Source organism: Enhydra lutris, unplaced genomic scaffold (genome assembly GCF_002288905.1).
Source record: "Enhydra lutris kenyoni isolate GAN:26980312 unplaced genomic scaffold, ASM228890v2 scaffoldscaffold1, whole genome shotgun sequence".
NCBI classification, from domain to species: domain Eukaryota; kingdom Metazoa; phylum Chordata; class Mammalia; order Carnivora; family Mustelidae; genus Enhydra; species Enhydra lutris.
In genome coordinates this window covers 59,880,228-59,906,832 of record NW_019154085.1, presented here as the reverse complement: position 1 = coordinate 59,906,832, position 26,605 = coordinate 59,880,228, and the positions used below count along the sequence as shown (strand labels likewise).

The 26,605-nt window shown below is 35.7% G+C and overlaps 2 protein-coding genes across 3 annotated transcripts in view; one reads left to right on the top strand and one right to left on the bottom strand.

Moving 5' to 3' along the window:
• The window catches only part of LOC111143035 (potassium voltage-gated channel subfamily H member 7), a 488,043-nt gene that overhangs the window by 228,147 nt on the left and 233,291 nt on the right, over positions 1 to 26,605 (top strand). The window lies entirely within an intron of this gene.
• On the bottom strand, positions 21,733 to 22,212 carry LOC111143047 (mitochondrial pyruvate carrier-like protein). The gene has a single exon (XM_022496485.1). It carries the CDS (start codon positions 22,150 to 22,152, stop codon positions 21,733 to 21,735), a length of 420 nt encoding a protein of 139 aa, XP_022352193.1. The 5' UTR covers positions 22,153 to 22,212.

Below are 26,605 nucleotides of genomic sequence, written 5' to 3'. Positions count from 1 at the left end.
TCCCGCTCCCTCTCTCTCTCTAAAATATAAAATAAATAAATTCTTTAAAAATAAATAAATAAAAATAAAGTTTGATGCAGTTATCCCAGTCCTAAATAGATGATAGATAGATAGATAGATAGATAGATAGATATAAGCTGTTTTTTTCTTTTCTTTACACATTTTACTGTAGAGAATTCAACAGTTTTTAACAATCTTACAAGTTAAAATTAAGGAATAATATTTATAAATTTATTTCAGCTTCACTTTTAGGAGTTAGATATTGAATCTATCTAGCTATAAGGAGCAGTTCAGATCAAATTTTTTTCCAGATTGTTATGAGAGGCTGATTATTTTTTTTTTCCTTAGTTTTTTTTTCAGGCTTTTGTTAGCCCAGCTTCTAAAAGGAGTGCCTCATTTTTTAACTTCCATCACATACAATTATCACAGGGAGGTGTGGTCTGGTGGAAAAATACACGGAGACACAGAAAAAAAAAATGCAAGTTCCTTCAGCTTGCGGAGAAAAAAAATGTAAACCACAGAGCTAGTAACATAGCGGCCCCCGCAGTGAGGTGGTGAGGGGGCAAGCTTCCCAGTCTATAGGTCCCCACCAGATGAAAGTAAAGTAAACCATGTCAGAACACAGTTAAGTGGCCCCACACAAAATTCAGTTGCCTAAATGCACTTGTTGGAGTTAAGTGAAATACCAGGACAAACCTATTCAGTTTGCTAATATGGTGTTCTTGAGGCCCAGCTGTGAACACCCGGTCGGCGTGGTACAACTGCTGTTGGCATCAACTGGTGGTGGTCTTTCCCTCGAGGTGTAATCTGGATGGGGAAAACTAGGTCCTATGGCTGGCAGGGAGGGGTGTCCAAAATCACTGTGGAGACTCCATGCCAGGAGTCTCCCAGTTAGCAGGAACCCAATTTGGGAATTTAGGCTGGGAGAGTTGCTGGTAGGTGTCTCACCTAACTCTGAACCTTTTTTCTTGGAGAGAATCAAAACTTTCATCCAGCTCCTCCCCTGATGGACAACTTCAGTTTTTAAAGATCATTTTCCCATGGGTGCCACTAACCCTGGCTAACCCAACCTTTAAAACTGCCTAGAATCTGTTACTACACCAATAGTGCCAATCTATGTTTAATCATTTCACTTATTTTGACAAAACCCATTACATTTTTTAAAAAGGTGATCTGCATTCAGTGTTTTTATTGTCTAATCTTCTAATTCCATTGCCTGAAACAACTGTATAGTCCAAGAAAAACAACTTCTAATTGCTACAGCCAATGTCTTCACCTTTGGCTATGACATTGTATTTTTTATTATTTTTTACTTTTTTATTTATTTTTTTAAAAGGTTTTATTTATTTATTTGACAGAGAGACAGATCACAAATAGGCAGAGAGGCAGGCAGAGAAGCGGGGGGAAGCAGGTTCCCTGCTGAGCAGAGAGCCTGATGCAGGACTTGATCCCAGTACCCTGGGATCATGACCTGAGCTGAAGGCAGAGGCTTTAACCCACTGAGCCACCCAGGCACACCGACATTGTATTTTTTTAATTATTTTTTGGTTTCTTTGTTTTTCCATGTCTTTTTTAAATGTTCTTTCTTAATTTCTCATCCTCCCTCCATCTCTTGGTTATAGATATTCCTACAGATGTCCTTAGCATCTCTTCTCTTAACTGTGTATCTTTTATTGGGTAATCTTTTCTAGATATTGTCATTGTCATAGCAACGAATCTAAATCCCAGAACTGTATCTTGAAACTTTATGTTCCCTCAAATTCTAGATCCACACATCTTATGGCTACTACTTATCCATTTACAGATGGTTCCCCATAGGGACTTCAAATTCTCTGTCTGGAAAACTCAACTCAGTTTTACACATATCTGAATTCTTACCGTTGTTTGGAGTGACCTTTCCAGGCCCTAACCCTTGTAATTCCTTGATTGCCTCAATTCCATTGACTTTCAGATCCACTCCGTTTTGGTATTTCACCCCATGACCAAGCATGGATATTGTCATCCCTGGGTGTTTTCTGTCTCTGTAATCCAAAATAACAACTTATGTTATCTGACTCAGTAAAAATAGTCCAATCAAAAATTATTCCATAATTTAGTCTTTCGTGGGTAAATTCAGATTCTAGTATTTTTATCTCCATTATTATTAATAATTCAATGTCCTGTCTTTTAAGAATTCACTCTAAACAGTAGTGTGCTGGTAAATATTTAATAAATAACTCTGTGAAAAATAGAACCTCTTATATATAACATTTTCTAATTTCTGTAGCTTTCTGATTTCTGCAAATATTCCCATCATGGCCACTTTCAAGCTACCAACACGATATCACTGAATGCTGCGCTGGGAAAATCTGTGCAAAATCAGGTGTTGAGAGCTTACAAGAGCCATGGTGGCTCCAGCACCCCCCTCACGGGCTCTAGGCTTGCATTACTTTCCTTCTGGCTCATGCCAGATTCTAAACTACACCAGGCCCTACACTAATACTTCATCTGCCAACAAGGGCAGTGGGGTGGAAATGTAATCCACTGACAAATGAGTACACAGAAATTACAAGTTGGTTACTTCTCTGCTGGTGTCCTTAACCAGTGCGGTCTCTGCTACTGGCTCTGTTATGTAACTCTCTTTGTTCTACTGAAGCATCACAATCATAGTCTCTTTTGTCAGTGATCTCGTGAAAGAATAGCCACTAGGAACAGTCCACAGAACCCTTGCTTGAGGGTATTTTCCATATTCAGCAGTCCATTGGTGAGATGGGCAAGTTTGTCCTGGTCCAGCTATCCTCTGTAGGCCCATGGGGGAGATTTATATTCCCACCACATCACCACACCACCATTCAGTCCCTGGCTTTAGAGAAAACTCAAGTGTGTGAGGGCAGGGAGGGAGTTGCATTTATTGATTTTTACTTTGTTTCAACTTCTCATGCTATAATACCATTTGGCTGCTGACCTTATGTCATACCCCAGGAGAGATGATTGCCTTATGCGTTCTGCCATTCATTGAACTTGAGGTCCAAAATGTATACTGGTGCCATGTTCAGAAATATGTACAAACTGTTGTGAGCAAGTCTCTCTGGTAATAAAGATTCCTTATAAGGAAAGAGGAATGAGTGTTCCCCACGTCACACAGAAGAGGGAGGGCATGTGGAAAAGATGAACAAGGCACCATAGACTAGAGAACCACAAAAACTGGCTTGAAGACCCTCTCTCTGCTTCTGGCTAATATTACATCTCTGCCTAGAATAGGAAAAGATGAACAATCCACTCTTTTATAGCATCAATAACCTATTTTTTCTGTTCCATGTGATTCCTGGTAGGGCATGTTTCCAAAACAGAGAAAAGTGGGGGTGCCTGGGTAGCTCGGTTGGTGAAGTGTCTGACTCTTGATTTCAGCTCAGGTCATGATCTCAGGGTTGTAAGATCAAGCCCTGTATCCGGCTCATATATTGGGCATAGAGCCTGCTTAAGATTCTCCTCCTCTGTCTCTGCTATCTCCTCCCTCTCTCTCTCTCTCTCTCTCTTTCTCTCTCAAACCAAAAAACAAAAAACAAAAACCCCAAAAAGCAAAGAAAATTTCTTTTCTTTCTCTAATACCACATTTCTTGGAAAACATTTATGTTACAAGGCAAACATCAATTAAAAGAAAATAAATGTAGTTTCCCCTTAATGCCAATATTCTCATGAAGAGATTACAGAGTTTCTCTCTCTTTTTTCTCTATCTCAGTATCATCTGAACTTTGGAAGTATAGAGGAATATGTGTATACACATTTGTATCTTGAATTTATAAAAACTCTAATTCTAATCATTCTTTATCTGTATGCAATTCAGTGCTTTCAATAGAAACTGCAAAGATGGTATGCATATAATGTGTGACTGTTCTATATTTTATAGTCAATAAGTCATTCTTTTGATTAACAATTTCTGAATATCTATTATGTACGAGTCACTATTATGCTAAAGTAAGACTAAAGAGGGAGAAAACCACATATTTTCTACTCTCAAGAATTTTTCTCTTGGGATGCCTGGGCGCTCAGTCAGTTAAGCATCTGCCTTCGGCTCGGGCCATGATCCCAGGGTGCTGGGATCGAGCCCTACGTCGGGCTTCTTGCTTGGTGGGGAGCCTGCTTCTCCCTCTCCCTCTGCCTGTCACTCCACTTGATTGTGCTCTCTCCCTCTCTTTGTCAAATAAATAAATGAAATCTTAAAAAAAAAAAAAAGAATTTTTCTCACTAGAAAAAAATTAAATATTGTTTATGTCAGCCATTCAATTAACCAGATTTATCCTAGCAATCAATACAGTGACAGATGTCATGGCCAGATTCCTCCGAACTCTGGGCCAACCCCAAGTTTCTTAGTAATTCCAAGTCAAAGTCATTATAATTTCATAAACCATAAGATACAAAAATCACTGGTAGTCTCAGATCTTTCAGTTTTTGCTTCATTAAAAATATTTAGCCTTGAATTTCAATTATTCTGTACACTGTGTATTATCCAGGTATTTATTACTCATAAACAAATTAACACATTTAGTTATCTCTTTTTTGTTGGAATGCATGTTTAGGAATATAGTTTATTTAATACTGTACACATGTTAATTTAGTTTCACTGTGGCTGAAGTTTATACTTTTCATTATTATTTAACTATAACATTGATAAGTAATGTTCACCTGGGTCAGACGTGCTATTTTATTCACCTCTCACCCCACCTATGACACCGATTACCATACAGACAGATGGATAAATCAGCCACCAATCATGAACTGCCTCTAATAACTGCAGTTACTTGAATCTGAAGCCCTTAGCACATTCTAGATTGCAGTGCACTCTCAGTATTCTTAGATGCCAGAAAAACCAAGTTCCTCAGGCTGAATGTCTCTGGCAAAAGATGAGAGGATAGACTTTAATTTCCCCATAGATGTCAAACAGTACATATGATTGAGAAGCCTCTTTCAGGGCTACAAGTGAATTCACTCCCTAATTCAACAAATATTTTTATTTGAGTGCATTCTATGAGCATGATCTTTCAAGTTGCCACAATATAGATACTCAATGGCAATATATATATTTTTTAATTTATTTCTTTATTTGTCAGAGAGAGAGAAAGAGAGCACAGGCAGCCAGAGTGGCAGCAGAGGCAGAGGGAGAAGCAGGCTCCCCGCTGAGCAAGGAGCCTGATGCGGGACTCGATCCCAGGACGCTGGGATCATGACCTGAGGGGAAGGCAGCCACTTAACTAACTGAGCCACCCAGGCGTCCCAATGGCAATATATTTTTAAAATTATTTTCTTTGATCGGTACCACATAGAGTAATAAAGGCAGCTCACTCTTGAGATTTGGAAAAATAATCCAGCATAAAAACTGAAGTTCTATCAGCTTATTTTCCATATTGATAATTGACTTTTTAATTATTTGTCTTTATGTCTACAACTGGTATTGCTATACAGGCTAAGTTAATATTTCTCATTTTTTAAAAATTCTGTAATTTCATGAATTTTAGTAATGACCCATAATGGGTATCAAATGAACTTGTCTATGCGGTGATAGATAACACCTATTCCTAATGATGGTGCTGCCAACCTACAATTCAGAAAAATCAGTAAATTAATTTCAGCACAGATATTATGACTGAATTTGTTATATCACAGCATCCATTACTCATCAAACTGCATTTAGATTACCATATATCATACATGCCAATCATTTATTTCTGTGGGTAAAAGAAATTTTGGCTCTTTAATCACAGCAAACCTGTTTGTCTGCCTGATGTTCAGAATTCCAGTTTTCTCTTTTTATATTAACTACTCCTCTTTTCTACCAAATAACAGCATCTTTTATTTTTAACATGTTTTATGATTAATGTAATTATTTAATGAGACATTGGCCATGTATTGCACAGGCTATAAAATTAAGTGTTCATATAGGGCCTTCATTCAAATGAGTCAACGTTTTCTGTAGGTACCCTGTGTCTCTAAATATTTTTTCTCTTAATTAACAAATGGCTTGTGTTTGCAACATTTTTGTTCAATTGCTTTTCCTACAATTAACATTTTGTATGTGAGAGTGGAAGTGAACTGCATACTATATAAATAGTATATTTTTTACTGGAAATTGAGTTACATAACTACATATTAATATAAATAAAATTCCCCCATACCCACAGTACTCCACTCCACAATTACACCAAAAGTTTAACCAGGGTATAACTAGACTGTCCAAAAGTCCTAGCTCTATAGCAAGATCACATTCAAATGAATTCCATTTGATTGACAAGCATTTTTTTTTTTAAATTTCAGGTGTGTACTAATATTCCCACAGCAAGACTTTAGAGAAACTTCTTTCCCCCAAGTGAGCAGACTCTCCTTCTCTCACTTCACACACAGTTTATGACTTTTTATTTCAGCTCTTACCCCTGCCTTTCCTGATCAGTTCTTCCATTTTGTTAGAGCTTTTCCTCTTTCCACTGTAATTTCCTCATTCTAATGTAATCTCAGGTCTTGCAGCTCTTTCTAATTATTATCTTAATGCACACCTGTATACTAGAAAACTAAACAAAAAACCCTGTGTATGTTGGGGGGCTGAATATCCATATTATTATTTTTTTTCTGGTTACACAATTCTATTGTTTTTATCATGTAATAACGAGAGAGCACCTTTTTCTTTAAAAGGTCTCTTGTGGGGTGCCTGGGTGGTTCAGTGGGTTAAAGCCTCTGCCTTCCACTCAAGTCATGATCCCAGGGTCCTGGGGATCGAGCTCTCTGCTCAGCAGGGAGCCTGCTTCCTCCTTTCTCTCTGCCTGCCTCTCTGCCTACTTGTGATCTCTGTCTGTCAAATAAATAAATAAAATCTTTTAAAAAAGTAAAAATAAAAAAAAATAAAAGGGGCTCTTGCTACCTCTGCTTTTTTTCTGCCTAAAGCAGTTGTACCTCTAAAACTCTGAATTCCCACTACTTGTCTCACCCCCTGCAGCTTCCTATTTACAAAAGGTGAGAAAATAATAGTGAGCAACCTTTGTTGAAGACTTACCTGGTGCCAGGTAATGTTCAAAGTGCGTTGCCTGCATTTATTCATTTAATCTTTACAACAACTTGGTGAGGCAGGGACTCTTTTTTTTCTTCTTTTATAGAGGAGAAAATGGATACCACAAGGAGTGAAGTAAATTGCCTAAGATCATAGGACTAGTAAGTAACAGAGTCAGGGTTTGAACCCAGGGAGTTACATTTAAGACTTACATATTTAACCACCATGCTGCTTAAAAACTCTCTGAACTCACTTTGATACAATGTAGTGAATCATTACACAACTCAGGGTGGAATTACAGAGGTTAGGAAAGAAATTTCAGAAACTGGTAATGGAAGTGGCAAGGTTGTTGTATTGGAGTTACTGAAAATGATTACAATTGATTACAATTCTTCATTCTGGGAAGATGTGTGTGATAGCAATCCATAAAATAAAGATAATATGGTTAAATAAATATTGATATTTAGATATTAATTAATATATTAATTAATATGATTTAATTTATATATTTATTAATATACTAATAAATATATTAAGATATTATAATATAAGATATTAACTAATATATTAATTAATATAATTAGAGACATCCTTATTTAATATGGTTAATATTTATTTAACCATATTAAATAAATAGGGACTTCTCTAATTAATTTTGGAATACCAGAATTTGAACATGCTCCTAGAAATTAAGAAAGGTAAGAGTGTGTACATAAGAGGACATTGCACAGTAGCAAATAATAGACCGGGTTTTACACTATGCATTTATAGGCATTTTTCAAATGGGAAAACAGATTTATAAGGGCTAAGGATTCAAATACTTATTTCTGTGATCCTACAGTCATTACTCCTAATCTAGTTGTTATCCTCTCTCTCAAAGACTCCACAAATTATTGGGTCAAAATTAATGATATTAACCAACACATTCAGAACGTAAAGTGGTGGCATTCACTATTCAAATAATATTGTAAATGTTAGCTCATTTAATATTTATCACAACCTCATAGGTAGTATTATCTCTATTTTACAGGGAACCGAGGCACAGAGATTATATAATTTGCTCATTTGCTCCAGGTGTTATGATTGACTCATAAATCTGGGTTTTGAAACCAAGCTGTCTTGCTCTGGAATCCATGTTCCTAACCTCTGTGCTAAAACAGAGTAAGGAGAATTTTAATTAGATCAGTGTTTTTCAGTGTTTGCCTGCAGTATTAATAGGCCACATATTAAAAAAAAAATAGCTCTGGAGTCAAATTAGTTTATTTTTGTCAACATATCAGGCCCTTTAACAGGAAAATATGTAATGTAAATCTTACTTGAGTATAAATTTTCATCATTATTTTAAACTATATGAAATTGCTAATATTTAAAAAATGGGCTAACAAAAATGGCAAAAGAGGTTATAATATGCAGTATCTCTAAGAAAATGATTTAAAAATACAGCATTTTAGAAAACTAAATGTAGTAAGCAGTAAAAGATCAACAAATATTTGCTTAAAAAACTAGACATAAGAAGACATGTTCAACTTTTTTTAGTTTATTGTTATGGAAAGAAATATTGTTATGGAAAAAATTGTTATGGAAAAATCCCATATTGTTATGGAAAAAATGGTGATTTTTTTGAGTACAATCACCTCATCAAATACAGAATACAAAGTGAGGTAATCCATGAAATTTTCACAGTCTTACGATTTACAATGTAAAGAAAGTTTTTGAGCATAAAAACTGTCTAACCATATTATACATTCCATCTATTTCAGCCATAAATAATGCAAGAATTTCTCTGAAGAAGAAGTTTGCTTGCTCTTTTCCATCTTTGGACTAGTATTTCACTAATGATTAGAATCATAGGGTAAAAATTTGCAGTGCTTCCTAACGTCCCTTCCTTTTGCAGAATTGAAATCCATGGAACAAAAAATATCCATGAAATAAAATGTATAAGAGACAAAGCCAAGAGTCAGTGCACAAATTCTGTATCAGTTCTCTCTATTTGTTTGCTAATTATATGCCTGACAACTTTTGATTCTCTAGGCATCTGTAAACAGAACTTTTCATTCTTAAGAGATCTATGACCGGGTTTTATCATTCATTGCAACTGGGCTTCTAGTGGCAGATATATAGACATAAATTGAAGAACTTACCATCCCATCCCAGAAGCCTAAACATTAAAAGACAACATTTTAGACCCAGAAGAAAACAGAGATCAATCCTGTGTTTCACTCCATGCCCAATAAAGAATTTCAATACATTGAAACCAAAGGAAGAAACAGAGGCTCTTTGGCACATAGGTATTTAATAATAAGTATTCTGTATTAAGAATAAATTAATTTAACCTCATTTGAGATGCTGCGATTTTGAAGGACCTGTTTGATGGTACTTAACAATTGGTTGGCAACAAAAGAATCACCAGCATAGCTATGTTGGAGCCAAACAAACCAAATTCTGTTCTGTGCACTCCATTGTGATCATGAACCTGAGTCTCTTCACATGAAGGGATGCTACTGACCCACTTTTGATCGTTTTATGTGAATACAGAGCTGATCGCTCTCATCAGCATGGCACAACTCTTGTGAGCGGCTGACACAGGAGTGTTGTATATTTGATAACTATGCATGAGAATGAAAGTTAATTTCTTTAGGAGTTTAATTTAAGCCTTTCTGCAGTTTCTAAAAGTAAGTGGGAGAATGAATAGAACAGAATGTTCTCATTTTGCAGAAATAGAATAGCAAACTATATATCAAGACAGAAATTAGACTGAATATTCTTTAAAAAGCCCTACATGAGAAGTGGCAAGAGGAAAATACCCTTTAATAGCAATTTTATCTTTTGGAATTTTGGTGACTCTGCTCATAAAAGAAATATTTGTGCTGTGCGTGTAACTGGTGATGATGCAGAAGATAGTGCAAACTGATTCTTCAACAAATGTTACTAAATAACTGACTTCCACTTTGCCAAAACAAAAGGTAATGGCTACTTTGTATACTCGACAACCTCTTATGTAAAAGGAGAATTTTACGTAAGATTTCTGCCTCTAGAGAAATTTAACCAGATTATAAAATTCAAAATTTAAATTTAAATAAAATTGAATCTTTTTTTTTTTTCTATGTAGATACCCACTGGCACTGAGTAGGTCCTGAATATGTACTTACTGATTTGAAGTCTGTGATTTAAACATATTTTGTAGGTATTAATTCTGTGGTTTACAGGTAAAAGTGTGTAATCAATTATCAAGACAAATTAAGCACAAATCATTCTCACAATCTTAGAAAAGCATATATAGGAGGACAGTAACTACAAAAGGTTTCGGCCTTCTTCCCCACTTTGGAACACGAAATGAGAGACATTCCTAAGCTCCTATGGATGGCAGAGCCAAAGGAGCATTTTCAGTGGATAGGAGTGTCTGTGTGCTCTGGCTCTTCGTGAACTAGAAGATTATTGCCAGCAGGGGCACGTGTTTAGTTTCCCACATTCTATGGGTCATCCTTGTATATTCTCTGACTTTAATGATGATTTTTACCCAGGATTTGAAGCAGAAGAAAAACAAGAAATCACAAAATAAAATTATAGACTTGCCTTTGCAGAAGCTACAAGTTTCAAAATTAGCAATATCCTATGGGGGTGAGTTAAAAAAAACAAAAAGGTGCTTAACCAGAACAACACACACACACACACACACACACACACACACACACACACAAACGTGTGAAATGGAAGACAGGGCAGGATAAATTAATTGGTGGAAGGAAGCCTTTGGAAGTCATGGGAGGAGGTTTGGGTAATTTCTGTTTAGAGTAACCATATGTCTCAAAGGGGCATTCCAGTTTATGTCTTTTGTTCCAACATGACATCCACTTTGAATAATACATTATACTATGCTTAGTACTAGGGATTTCTTGTATATTACAGAGCAAAGGAATTATGTGACAGAGGGTCTGTGACAGGAAGATTATATTATGATTTCCTGGCATCTGGAGTGAAGGGAGGCAGGAAAAACTGTGACAGGCTTTACCACTTATATAAACATGAAGTTACTATTATTTAGTGAGTAGGACACAAAGAATGAGGGGGATCCATAAGACCTAAAAGAGGGGTAGTTGATAGAATTTTTAAATGATTTAAAATAAAGTATGATGGATAAATGATCTCAAAAGTAGATATCAGTTGTGAATCTAGGGAACTTGGGAAATGGCATTGTCAGTGACAGGGAAGAAAAATTGGAAGAAAAATATTTTTAAGAGAAAATAGGAGACGACTATCTGAAAAATACTATATGCAGGGGTCAAAAAGGCAAGCCAAGAAAGTTGTGTCATCTCATAGTAATCATAGAAACAGGAAATGCGCATTTGAAAGCATCAGCGTTTAGATGATTTTGCATGGATCTTAAATTTTCTGGAACAAATAGACGTTTAATTTATGAAGGGATCTTAAAGATCTTGCAACATATATCTTCACTGATAGTGTCTAGCATGGAGTCCAATATCCATACCTCTCTCCCTCTCTATCTGTATATCTATCAGAGAACAGAAAGGGACATAGAGAGTGAACTTATAATGGTCAATGCAAGATCAACAAACTATAAAGCAGTAGATCTGGGGACTGACCTTGGGTCTCCCAGAACTCTGTACCCCGCACTCCATAGAACAAGTTGTGGTAAAATCCCCAAAGCTTAAAGGTTAATAGGTAGTATACTTAATTGAAATATCTTTATGAAAATTCCTTATGTCCTCCTAAAAATAGGGCACAAAGATAAATAAATGTTGAGTAATAGATAATAACAAATTAGACTGCCAAGCTCTATGCTCTGCAATAGATTTCTAGGACACGGTGAGTTTAATTACTGTGAAGCATCTTCCAGGATCTGGAGATTAATTTGCAATTGTCAACAAAGTCTTTAGTTGTCAGCAAATACCTAAGAGAAAAAGAGAATTATTTCATCAATGATACGGATGTATATTGGCTAATCTATAAAAAAGGATCCCTTTGGGGGAAGGGCATAATTGTCTTCTATTTTGTTTCCAGGTTGTGCCATCACAGAGCAAAACATTAATAGGTCAACTGTCGTCAGGCATTGATTTTGGAGGGTTTTTTAGAGAGAGACTAGGTAGGGATTTATTTTTTGTTTGTTTGGGAAGAATTGAGTATCCCCCCCCTAAAGCAAAGGTATAATTCTGTTTTTTGTTCTCTCTTAGGGAGAATTATAATTAATTGATATATAATCAATTTTCTTCAAAGAACTTTTCAGTATTACCTTTGGTCTTTTGTCCTGACTGCCCATAGGTAACAAAACTCTGATATTTTTTCATTTTGTCCTTATTCTCTTAGCAATACCTTTTCAGGCTTAGTTATCTGTTTGGGACATACTTTAATAGAGTATATCAGATGTATTAAGGAAGATACTTTTTTTTCAATAATAACTTTGTACTTTCCACTGTTAGTAACTGGGTAGACTATCACAGCAGCTCTGAACACACAATAGTTGGTGAAGAATAATTAAATGAATAAATAAATGAATAGGTAAGCAGATGAGGTGCATGCTCAGCAAAACTCGCCAAGATTATAATATCCTTAAGGACAGAAACTTTTTTCCTTTTCATCTCTGTATACCTACCAGTGCCTAGAGGAGAGATTTACCCAAGCCAGAATTTTAACGAATGTTTACTGAAAGAATGAATCAAATCTTATGTTAGTGAACATGCTAGAGAATGATAGCAAAGCGCCTGGTTTAATGTGTCCTAAGCGGCCTACTCTACTCTTTTGCTTCCCTATCTAATTAACCTATATGATAATGGGACAAAATCAGTTTGCTTTCTTGAACAGCTTCCCACACCTCCTGTGGTGCCTGTAGAGGAGATTCTGAGACTTTTATTAAGCCTTCAGTTAAGGAGAAGATTCAATTGATACATCAACCCATTAACATCTGAAACCATAAACTCGTAGATTCTTACAGATCATAAGTCATGAAGAAGAAATCACGAAAGAATTTCTAAACTAAGTGTGGCAGTTTGTAAAAGACTACAGTTTGAAGAGTTAGAGTACTTCATCTTCCCAGAGTAAAATTGGGTAGTTGTAGTATTATTTCCAAATCTGTTCTTGAGGTTTTTTTTTTTTTTTATCTAATGGTATCTTTATATACATTTAGACTAAAATTCTGTATAAGCTTTGTGCATGTGTTATTTGTGTGTGTGTGAGGACGTGCACATGCCTGTCCTCTAAAATGATCTGTAAGATATAGGTTTTATAATAATCAGTTCATTTAATGATGTTGTAGGATCTGTGTTATAAAATTCAGTATTAGGGATATAGGGGAGGATAAAGTTTTCCTTGACCCTCTTGGGTTCTGAAATTAGACTGACAAAGAGTAACAGGAGAAAAGCATACAAATTTATTTAATATATATGTTTTACACGACATGAGAGCCTTCATAAGGAAATGAAGACTAGAAGAAATATTTAAATCTGAATGATTTTATGCTAAGTTTAATGAAGAGGGTAAAAGTGTGATAGCACAAAGGGTGTAAGTTAAGTATAGTAAACTGGGGGGAACTTCACAAGGCCTGTTTATTCAGATTCCTTTCTGTGTCCCTTTTGTTTTCAGAGATAAGGATGCTCTTTTCTCCCAAGTAGAGAGAGGGGACCCCTCACATGAGGGAAAGTTCAGAAAGTTCTTTCTGCACATGCTGTTTCTCAAACTTTGGGGCTTAAGATATTAATATGCCAAGGTCCCATATTTTAGGGTAGGGTGCCCTGGACCCTATCAGAGACTAGGAGAATACTTTGATTTTTTCTTTGCTAGTCATACTGTTTCCAAAGCAACTGAACAACTCTCATTTACAAAATGCAGCAGCCTGAGACTACATAATTGGGGAAAGAAGTAGATAAATCTCTTGCAGCTAGAATAATTTATGAGTATGTGACTTTATAATTGCTTTACTATTATTATGTAGCATTTACCTAGAAAAATGTAATCAATTTTTCCCTTCATTATCCTGCTTGATAGAATAAATTAATAACGTCCATTTTCTTTACTAAAGCTTCATTTAACTAGAAATAGTATCATTGTTTTTTTTTCTTTTTCTGTCAATAGTAAAAATAAATAAACATTTTTTAGAACTCCCTAAATTTTATGCTTGTGATTATCCGAATTAAGATTTATATAAGAACTTTAAAGAGAAAAAAATTAGAGAAAATATTCTAAATGGATATCATTTTAATAAGTGCAGAAGATTTTTCTCCTTATATATGACTTAGATTTTTATAATCATTTTTTAGGTTTTATTTAGAACTAATTCACATCATACTTCATAAAATTTTGACTTTTTTGTACATGAAGAAACAAACTTTTTAAGATTTTATTTTGAAGTAAGCTCTGTACCCAACGTGGGACTCCAATTGACAATTCTGAGTTTTGTGTGTGTGTGTGTGTGTGTTTTTTTTTTTTTTAAACAACGCTGAGATTGGGTCACATGGTCTCCTTACTGAGACTTCCCCTAAGGCCCCGCCACCATGAATAACCCATTTAATCCATCAGAAATGTTAGGCTAATTTTGCTTGACACTTAAGTGTTCTCCAAACAATTTCTGCACGTCTGATTTGAGACCAGCATTAGGATCCTCTTGAGGATCCTAACTCCAGCTCAGCTTCACGTGTGTGTGATTCTGGTTTTGCATGTTTCTCAGTCCTGCGCTTCCTTCCTCTATCCTCAGATCCAGTCGAATGGCCATTGAAGTCTGGATGCTTTGATTTCTCAAAGTTCTTAAACACAAGACATCAGTCTCTGCCATGCTTCCTTCCTACCCCCGAATCCCCACTCACACTTGTTAATTGACTCATTGGCTCGAAGATCCCCTTCTTCCCCACCTTAAACGTCACCTCCAGGACCATGACTTCCGAGCAGAGGCACGAAGCACATTTACAACCTGAAGAGAACACAACTGTGTGTATGTAAACTGAAGCCACACCTCACGCACACACGATCACTGAATTTTCCTCGTTAGAACGAACTGCTATACGTTTAAGCAGAAAAGTTTCAGGGAGTTTCTCCCTTCTCCCTTTGGAGTGGAAGGAAAGAGAGAGAGAATCCCAAGCAGACTCCACGCTCTTCTCCCTGGTCTTTTAATTTTTTTTTTTTAATTTTTAAAGATTTATTTATTTATTTGAGAGTGAGTACAAGGGGGAGGGGCAGAGGTAGAGCAAGAGAGAGAGAAAGAGAGAAGCAGACTCCCCACTAAGTGCAGAGGCATCGCAGTAATACAACTTTCCTAAAGCCCAGGTTACTTCTGTTCTTCACCATGTATAACATATGATTTTGTGACAATTTTTTCACTTAAAAGATTTAGCATTCCCAAGTCTTGTCTCCCCCAAATGTCTCCAAGAGTCCTGATAACGAAAAGCTGTTACCTGCTCCATTTTCAGCCTCCATATATGCTAACATGTAAACACAAGGTTTATTTAACATATATGAGTTAGAATTGAATTGAGTGGAATTAAATTTCACTCTTTTACCCCATGAGTCCATAAACTGAACTTCGGAAATAGAGATGAGACTAATGTGGACAAATTTGGGGTGATGGGCCATACCTAACAAAATCAGAACCTTTGGCATTTTTAAAGAATTTTGCCTGATTCCATTCCAGCAACTCTAGGATGTGAAGGTAGTTTAGAAACCATAGTATTAGAAACTCAGCAACTTTCCTATCTCAAATTTAGTGACTTCTTAGTGTGAATAGGAAATCATTTTGTTAATTACTTGAAAACTAACTAATAAGCAATTCAGGAAATAAGTTGTACTTTTTTTTTTTTTTGCCAGTATATTTAGTATGGGTCATTTATACATTTTTGCATGTGCATTCACAACTATAATTGCATTCATAAACATTGTCCCAGCACTAAAACAATTTGCTGATCACAATCTTTTAAAAAGAAAAAAAAAAAATACAATAAAGCACCGGGATAGTTTAATAAGCTCATTGTTTCATTACCTTAACAATAAATAAATGGCTCTAAATTACTCTGCATTGAGAGAGTGCTGCATAAATGATAAGCAATTATAATTAAAAGTAACAATTGATAGATAATACTGTGTGTGCAGAGAGGTAATATGATTCTTAAAGTAGGTTTATGACTTTGCCTTGCTACCTAACATTTGAGAATGCTAATAAATTTTTTAAGCCTCAGGAGAAGCTAAGAAAGAATGCCCAAGCCACTGTGACCACTAGTCAAATTCTTGCTTCTTCTAAGTTGTTAACTGAGTCCCTTGAGCAATATATTTTTTAATGCTTTTTCTTTTATGTAAACAGCTGAGTAAGGCAATCGCCTGTTTATTTACAACATGTTTGTAGACAATGTTTGAAATGCTGAATAAGAAACTGAAAAGTGAAAAAAAAAAAAAAGAAAAAAGAAACTGAAAAGTGTATAGCAGTTCAGTTTGAATTCGAATGTGGCAGGCACAGTGGTTTCCAGAACTTGTTAGAACCTTCTTGTAAAATATCTGATGGACTCCAGGCACATTGATGCCTAGAATACACTGGCGCTGTGTAGGAGTAGGGCTCCGCAAGGAGCGTGAGTGACCAGAAGCCACAGATGATATACTTCCGCTGGCTTGAAATATTAACAGCACATAGCTTGAAGTTCTGTAAACTATGAAAAACAAAACTCTGTGTTCGAGAATGGCAGATCTAAATGGTTGCTGACAATAAACCAGATGGATATAATTTTTAACTCTCAATTTAAGGACATTTCATTCATTATATCTTTTTTCCTCTTTAAATTATCAAATGTACAAAAAGATATAATAAGAAAAAAGATATAATGAGTATAAGGAACACACTTGAGACTGTTATTCAGCTGAAGAAGTGTGAACAATACAACGTTCAAGAACCCTCTGCAATCGCATTTTCTTCCCTTTCCACCACCCAGTACAGGGAACTACCCTGAATTTGGTGCTTATCACTCCCGTGCGTGTTTTTATAATTCACTACCAATACGTGAATTCCTTACAAAACAGCATCATTTTGTATTATAAAATACTATCACATGTGAGGTGTTCTGCAAGTATTACATTTTTCTAAAATATTTATTCATTTTGATTCATATACTTCCAGCTCATTCATTCACATTGGTAAGTATTGTTACATGTATGAATATTCCACAATTTCCGTAGCTGTTCTTTGGGGAACATTTAGCGAGTTGGTTTGGCTTGGTTTGGTTTTGTTATTTATTACAAGCAGTGTTACTGGGATTACTCTGATGTATTTCTATTTATGCATGTGTTTAAGACTTTCAATATAGCAGTGCACTTGAAGGGTGGTGTGGATCAGTGTCAACCAATGAATTACTAAGTGTCTATGATGAATTAAGGACAACCACCAAGAAGAAGCAGCTGAAATCCTTTACAGCAATGTGACATTACAACAACATTCACTCATACAATTTTGTATGTTGCAACATTATTATTCTGCAGCAGGTTACACATTTTAAAAGTTGTTTTAACCATAGATAGTTTAAAAAGTATTGCTTCAGGGGCACCTGAGTGGCACAGTCAATTAAGCATCCAACTCTTGGTTTCAGCTCAGGTCTGTTTCAGGGTAAGGAGATCAAGTCCCTCTCAGGCTCCGGCTCAGCACAGTCTGCTAGAAATTCTCTCACTCTTCCTCCCCCCTCCTCTCTCTCTCTTTCTCTCTGTCTCTTTCTCTCACTGAAATAAACAAATCTTCTTTAAAAAATGAAGTACTTCACTAGTCTATATACCTTGGGATAGAATTGTTTTGTCCTGGGGTATGCACGATTCAATCTTTAATATATTGCCAATTAATCTTCCTAATGGTTGTATTAATCTAGACTCACACATAAGTATGAATTCTTTTCCTATGCTTACCTTTCAAAAATTTCTTTTGGTAGAGAGATTATTCCATTTCTATTTCATTTCCCCTCCACTACAGAATTTAAATACTTTCTTTCTACTCTTTTAGTGATGGCCTATCAGAAACTAGACATGTATACTTACCTACAATCGTTCTTTCCCCTCTCACATATTATTTATATCTAGTATATTCTTCCCTCTGATTTTTTGTCATTTGAATTAATAGTTACTATTGTTTTATACCAACAGTGATTGTTTGAGTCATCTAAATTTTTACCAGTTTTTTGCTTCAGTACATTTTTAGCTTCTTATCTGCTTTCTGGAATAATTTTACTCTTAGTAACTAAGAAGTTTTAATGCTTTAGAAGTTTTTCATTCACTGAAGGTCTGTTGATGGCAATTTTTTAGTGCTGTTTTGACTAAAATACATATTCTTCCCTTGAATAAAACACTATGTGACAGTATTTTCTCTTAGTACATGGAAGAATTGTTCTACAGTCTTCCAACTTCTAATGATGCTATTGAGATGTTTACAGTCACTCTAATTATAGCCCTTTGGAGAAAATCTGCTTTTATCTCAGACTGTTTTTTAAATATTTTTATTGTATTTAATGTTCTGCAGTTTCACTATGACATGGTGTATCTAGCTATGGATTCTTTATTATTATTATTATCATTATTATTATTATTTGCTTAAGATTTATCAGCCTCCTTTGATCTGAGGATCTAGATGTTCTGGAAAATGTCTATGATTTTTCTTCTCCTACATTTCTCCCATTATATAGAATCTTTTTATCAGAAGTGCAATTGGTTATATATAAAAACTTCTCATTCAGTCCTCTAAGACCCTTCATAAATTTTTCTTGTGTCTCTGTGCTAATTTTTCAAAATTCTTTTAATATGTATTACTTACTTATTAAGTATCCCTTTAACTGGTGACTGGAGGAGCCAATTATTTAAGCTTTCTTTTGGATTTTAAATTTTGATTATTTTTTTATTTCTATATAAGTGCTTTTTAAAATTATGAACTATCTTTCAAAGGTATATTGTTCTTTCACATTTCAACCTATTTTTCTCTAAGCATTTTTAAACATATGGATTTACATTTTATATTCAGTAAGTATACTATTTGGTATTCTTGTAGATCTAATTTTAATTAGATCTGATCCTCCCCCATGTGTTTTTTTAATTGTAATAAACATCTCAAGTTCATGTTTGGTAAGATTTTATTCTCTAGGAGTCCTGAGAAGTTTTATTTCCTTTTGATTGATGTCCTGACATAATATCATCTGTACCAATTACTTATGGTAACTTTCTATTTGGCGTCTCTGAGAGTACCTGCAGAGTACAGATTTGACCTTTAAATCCCTGTGAATGTAGACGAAGAGGAGACTTTTTTCTCACTCAAGCTCAGGTCAAAATAGATGAGTTTACTTGTTTTTCTCATGTCCACCTTTCAGATGGGTCCTGGCTTTGTGTGCTGCTTTCTGCTGTATATTTACATGACCACTAATACTCAGTTCTCCTCGTCACCAGGGTTAGGAAACCCTTCTGGGGCTGACGTTAACATCAGCTTCTACTTTTGATTTTAGCCTAATTTCCACTTTTGACTCTTGGTTGTTTCTCTTCCTCTCTTAGAAGTTCAATTCTGAGTCTAAAATAAATGTTTGCTATATTTTTTCCCAACATTTCTAGGTATTTTGTACTCATAGCGTTTTTCAAATTATCCTGTATGTTATAATGCTGAAAATGCAAGTGAAATTCTATGTTTTCTGTTAGCTACGATATGAGCTCCTGACTCCACTGCTCTATTCCAAACATCCACTCTTCCTGCAATGATTTTCTCCATTTTCATTAGTCCTATGCATAAATTAAGATTCAACTCAATTTCAGCCTCCTTTGTGAAACATTCCTTGACAATCTCACTTCCAAGTAACCTCACAATAAGGAATAGGAGTCAGACATAGTGAAACAATAGTGATATCTAAATTTCTAGTCAATTTTAAGTGTCTCAGGAGAGGATATGGGTACTACTCTTTCTTGTATATATCCAGTACATTATTGTGATATAAAATTGTAGGCTTAACTCACACTCTGTTCAAATGTACTCAGGAAATAGAACTCTTTTTTTCTTCCCATTACTAATGCTTTCCCCCTAACTTTCAGTACATCTTAGTCTTAGAGCATTAACTTAATGGCTAATCCATTCAATTCTTTTTCAGATCTGCTGCTTTACTTAAATGCCTTTAAATAATGTTCACATCTAGGAAAACAACATCTCTTAATATCTCATATTTCTTAGTTCATTATCTCTTTCTCTGTTCCTCCCTAGAATAGCATCAAAGTACTGGAGAGTAGTGTATCTTATACAACCTTGTATCCGAGAGCAAAAGTCAAAGTCTAGAAGTGTGATGCTATCTGGCTACTCATGTCACAGGACGAGATCTCTTGTTCACTTGATTGCAGCTGGCCCTGCTGGAACCCTTAGATAATGAGCAAGGCCGGTGTAACTCAAGACTTTTGCCTCTGGTCGGGGGCCTCTGCATCATTATCACAACCTCCATTTGTCCCGCTACTGGCTATTCACTTCAGTGCCACCACAGTAAGCCCCATGGTGGGCCTCTTGCCTCTCAAATTTGTACCCATGCCAAGCATGACTAAAGATGTTTGGAAAACTTAAACCTCAGGGCTGTCAAGTTTACTTTCTTACGTAAAATTGTTGACTGAGAATGTCTTTTCACTGAACCTAGCCTTCAAAGATGTTGTCTCATAGAACCATCTTTTTTCTTTTGTATGTCGTTCAGTACTTACGAATCCTAATTCTTATCACATTGCTCACTTCCTGCCTTCAGGTAAGTAAAGTGAAGGTCTAGTACTCAGAAGGGCAAAAGAGAAAACACATCACCAATTTTCAGGATATTAACCCAGTTATTATTTCAATAACTTACAAGAGACAAGATGAATGAAAACGAAAAGAGCTGAATCACCAGCCCTATACCTCATTTGCATAATATTGGCAGAAAACGGAGATCAGAAAAGTGGAAGATATTTTAATAAATCGTGAGTCACGTGTAAGTTAATAAAAATAGGGACTCTTTGTTGTCTCCAGAAACACACACATAAAAACAGTTCTCTAACTACTTTTATGTTCTGCTTCAATCTCCTTGTGTCTTAGGCTTTGGGAAAACAGCACTCCATAGAGAGTGTTTCTTGAAAATGATGTGGATAGCCAGACCTAGGTGGGAAAAATAACTCATTAGCTATTCCCTAAAGGAACTGTGATACCTAAAATAAAAAACATAAATGCCTCCCTCACCTCTCAAATTATATTGCTGTAATATACTTTTCAAAAAGTTAAGAACAATGCTCCCATATGTCATTGAAAAGATATGCCATGTCTCTTGACCTGATTTCCAGATCTTGGGTTTTATGTTCTTATTTCCCCTTCCAAGTTCATTCTGTTGTTCAGTTTAGCATATCTTTGTTATATAAAAGTGCTGTTGAGAGAAAAAGACACACAGTGAGTGTAATCATATCTAAGCTCACTTTTCTCCTAAGGATCACGTGCTTTGAGCCTGAATTAGACTTTTCCAGACCACAACCTCCTGACCACTTTATCTGAAGCCCAGGCCAGTGCCCAAGTCTTAGAACACTGACCCTCCACTCATTTGTTTCCTTGACTCTTCCAAAGTCACATTTTTTTTTTTTTTTTTTTTTTTTTTTTTTTTTTTTTTTTTTTTTTTTTTTTTTAACCAAACTTCACTGGTCTCTTTAGGGAGAACAGTTCGGTTTGCAAGCTGCAAAGTTTCAATCGGGCCTTCTCAGTCACGCTTCTGGGACCATGGGTTGGGGCGGGCGGCTGCCTAGCAGGAGTTGTCATTGTCAAGGTCGCTAACAGGTACAGGACCGCTGGTGGGATCGAGGGTGGTGGCAGCGGTGGTACCAACAGCCGCCAACACGCCTCCGCCGTAGTAGTAATTCAGGTAGCGGCTCAGCAGCACACTCTGCGCCACGACATTGGTGCTGTGGCACACGAACAACAGCAGGTTTCGAGGCTGTACATGGTAGGCGAAACGCATGAAGGCCATCGAGTAGAAGATGAGCGCTACTGTCATACGGCCACTCATGATTTCAGGTGACGCGTTCATGTCCTTAAAGGCAGCCAGCGGAAGGCCATAGTTGGCCACGGGACCCCAGAAGTGAGTGCTGGCCAGGTAGTTCCGGAACTCCTTGGTCTGCGTATATCCCCTCGCACTCCGCCACAGTGCCGCCACCATCGCCATGATCTCCAAGGCATGAGAGCACCAACGAAATAACAGCCAACCCACGATGACGTAGGACGCAGAGCCCTTTTTTTTTTTTTTTTTTTTTTATAGATTCTCAACACCTTTTATTTTAACCTATTATTAATTCTCCACAGTTTACGTGCCAATTCAGTATCACTAGGTGTATTGGCCATATCCTTTACAGAGTCATAAAAACCCAAATGACTTATTTTTGATACCTATTGCAATAAGAATATTTTCAAACAGCAATTTAGGTTAAATTAAGAAGGTATACTTTTCAACAATAGTCTAACTTGGCAGATCTTTTTTGGGATCTGCTACTCCACTCCTCGATCTTCCCCTCCCTCTCTTCTACTTTCTGCCAAATATGCCTTCAAAAGGAGGAAAAAGCAGCAAAATTTTGCCCTACCTTCATTTATGCACACTTAGCACTTTCTCCCTTAACTAACTCATCTTGCCTCTGGGCCAAAATACCTAAAATACCTTCACAGTAAAATCCAAAGGAAATATCAATGAAAAGTTTGGACTAAGTGATCTCTAAGGGCCCATCTATGACTTCATATGAGGACAACAATGCAAAGGAAAAATCCAATCTAGTCCTTAAAAAACTCCTGTACGTACTGAAAAAAATCTATTAACTGTGAGATGTGGAGTGGTGGCAGACTCAAAAAAAAAAAAAAAAAAAAAAACCCAAAAAACAAAACAAAACATTTCTATTCTCAGCAACCCTATAGCCTCATTATTAAGTATAGAAGATCTACATACAAGGAAAGTTGAATAATATTTGAGGAGTTTATTTATTCATTCATTCACTTATTCATAAATGACAAAGAAACTCAGTCTTATGGGGCTTTACTTATAGATGATGAAGGAAACAGTTATAAGGGGTCATGATAGTGAAAATAGAGGATGCTTGGGGTTCATATAGGAAGAGCACCCAACCACCTCCTAGGTGGGAAGATAGAAATACCTTATTGGGATCCCTGATGAATATGGACACCAATATTCTCAACAAGATCCTAACTAATAGGATCCAACAGTACATTAAAAAGATTATCCACCACGACCAGGTGGGATTCCTCGCTGGGTTACAAGGATGGTTCTATATTCGCAAAGCAATCAATGTGATAGAACAAATCAACAAGAGAAGAGAGAACTATGTGGTCCTCTCAAATGATGCAGAAAAAGCATTTGACAAAGTACAGCATCCATTCCTGATTAAATCGCTTCAAAGTATAGGGATAGAGGGAACATTCCTCAAAAGGGATGAATACCTAACTTTTGTATCAACATGGAGAACTGGAGGAGATTATGCTGAGTGAAACAAGTCAAGCAGAGAAAGTGAATTATCATATGATTTCACTTATTTGTGGTCCATAAGAAATTACATTTAGGACATTAGTAGAAGAAACAGAAAAGTGAATTGGGGGAGATTGTAAGAGAAGACGAAGCAGAGAGACTGTGGCTTTGACAAACAAACTGAGGGCTTTGGAGGGGCAGGGATTGGGGGATAGGTGACCCTGGTGGTGGGTATTAAGGAGGGCATGTATTGCATGGAGCACTGGGTGTGGTGCATAAATAATTGATCTTGGAACTCAGAAAAATTAAATTGAATTTCAAAAATAATCATTTATTTACTTAAAAAAATCAATAAAATTGAAGAGTGAAAAATACAAAAAAAAAAAAAAAGAAATACCTTATTGGGAAAAATAATGTCTTTGCTGAGATTTGAAGAGCGTGTGTGTGTGTGTGTGTGTGTGTGTGTGTGTGTGTTTTGAAACCATGATTAAAAGGAATCAGAGAGGAGAAAATGACTTGATGAAAGGCAATAGCATTTGTAAAGATTCGAAAGTTAGAGTAAAGGTACCTGCTTTTTAGGAAGCTGTATCATAGTAATTTAGTCTCTCTATAGAACACTTAAACATCAATTTAGAATCATACAATAATGCACAGTTCAGAAGATGCTCCTAGGAAAACACAAGTGAATTGCCAGTTGCGTGAGGTGAACAGAAGGCTTTAACTTCAGAGGTTGATTAACAGTAATTACTTAAAATTAGCTATACCAACTCCTGTGGAGAAGGTATGATGACGAGTAATTCCCGGTGGAATTAACAGTGTGATCAAAGGCAGAATCAGAAGAATGCATTAAGTTTTCAGTGGTCTGTAGGTGGGCCCATTTGACTAAATCTAGGGAATGAGTAGGAATTCACTGGGCAACATTTGCCACCTCCAAATATGCTTTCTTCCCATGGCTGAATACAGAGAACGATCTTGATAGCCCCGCAGAGTCCCTTACTTAGGAGAGAGGTGGGAAATTTCACTAACAGAGAGAGTTAGAGGGCAGTGCCTTCTAGGTGCAGAATTGCGGCCAGGTCATGCCCAGAACACTCTATAGTAGAGGTGCCGCGGTTGAGCTCAGAGTTTGGCATCATCCAGTGCCGAGCATGAACTTGAATACTATTGAAAACAAATCTCTTTGTCTCCAAATATCTGCTTACGCCAGCTGCATGTTTTCTGTCAGCACAGAGTCCCTATAACTCAGGCCCAGCAGCGACCCACTGGCTGAGTTACTTGTGTTTGCGTGTGTAGATATGGTGAACACGTGGAAGTCAAATTCCGTCTTCAAAATGCAGCTCCTTTGTGGGCCTCTCAGCCCAAGGACCACCCCAGATACTAACTTTATTTGGAATAGAACATAATAGAATAAACGTGCCTAAAAAATACAGAAATGAAATGTTTACTAGGTTTAAAAACAGCTAAAGGAATAGATCAGATTTCGTAAATTAAGAAACTTTCTAAGTCAGCAAAGTCATATTTTCAGAACATTATAATTATATTCGTATCTCCGGCTGACTGAATTTGTTAGGTTTGGAAGAGATTTAAGGTGTTTTGTGTTTTTTTTTAAAGGTAGTACATAAAAATTTTATATTTTCATGCAAAGTTATGCGAAATGTAAAATATTAACTAAAACATGTTCAGGAAATAATTTGTATAAACTATGATGTATTTAGAATTTTCATTCAACTTACATAAATATATAATGAATGATGTTGAAATATTGTTAAAGAGAATACTTTCACAAAGCTTATGCTATTATGCCTTAATGCCATTTGATATGAATTAAAATGAGGTAATAATTTAAGACATTTTTCTTTATTCCAAACATGCTTTCATTCTCTAAAAACTTAGCAGCTATGCAGTCAACTTGCTTTCTGCTAATATACAAACCACATTTCTACTCATTTTCAAAAAACATTTATTATCCTAATTGGAAAATGAATGTATGTTCATAGGCAAATAAAGACATAAAGGAAACATAATTTGTAATCTTACACCTATTACAAACACTATTCATGGTTTGATATATTTACTTATAGTCTTCTTTAAAATCTGTGTATATGCTTTAAAAATTGGGATCTTAGATATACATATTGTATCATCTTTTCTTGTTTTGGCCTTTTTGAATATTATTCCAAGTCAATATATATGCTTGGAAAGCACCAATTTTGATAGTATTATAATATTCCAAACTATGAATGTACTATTATTGAGTCTTCTCTGATTGCCATACATTTAAACTGTTTTCATTTTTTCCTTTTAAAAATAATATTTTAATGGGTGTCTTTGTTTACATCCTTTATTTATGATTCTGATTATTTTAATAAAATAGATTTCTAAAAGTATTACTGAATCAAAATGTATGAACGGTAAAAATCAACTTGCCACAGTTTTCCTCGGGAGTCTTTTTTTTTTTTTTTTTTTTTTAATTTATACTCAGGTATGTAAGCCTGAAATCCTCAACAGCACTGTGTATTTATCTTGGTTATCATGATTGGCAGAAAATGGTCATCTGTTCAAATTTACATTAATATGATTAGTAGTGAGGTGGAACATTTTTCACATTTATAAGCCATTTATACTGCTTCTATTAACTGTTCATATCCTCTATCATATTTCCATTTCTTTCCTATTAACTGAATAGAATTTAGGATTTAAGACACTGAGTAGAAAAAAAAATAATTTAAAAAATGATAACAGTAAATGTCACCTTGTAATTAAATGAATACTTAAAAATTAATCAACTTTTAATTTACTGTCAGTTGGTTCAATGAGAATTTTAATTAACACAATAATTTTTAACTCCATTCAGTTTTTTTTAAGCTTGACTTTAAAAAATTAACTTTTGAATTCCTAAATCAGGTTTCTCACTGAAGACTTGTACATTGTTGCAGTTTCCTTTCTCCCAGGCCACATATCTCATGCCACATGCTCAAGCTGATTACCTCAGAGCAGCTGAAAAGGATGTGAAAAAAAAATTATGGGCCACAGAAATAAATTTTTAACAATAAAATTTAAAGGTAGTCAGGGAGATTTGTTTACATACAAAGGGATCTTCTAATAGGTAGTCAGCCACTGCTTAAAAAATCTGTCCTGAACAGAATATTAATTT

Bases quoted from the DNA above. Each gene is read 5' to 3' on its own strand.
- LOC111143047 (XM_022496485.1), bottom strand. From the start codon at position 22,152: ATGGCGATGGTGGCGGCACTGTGGCGGAGTGCGAGGGGATATACGCAG.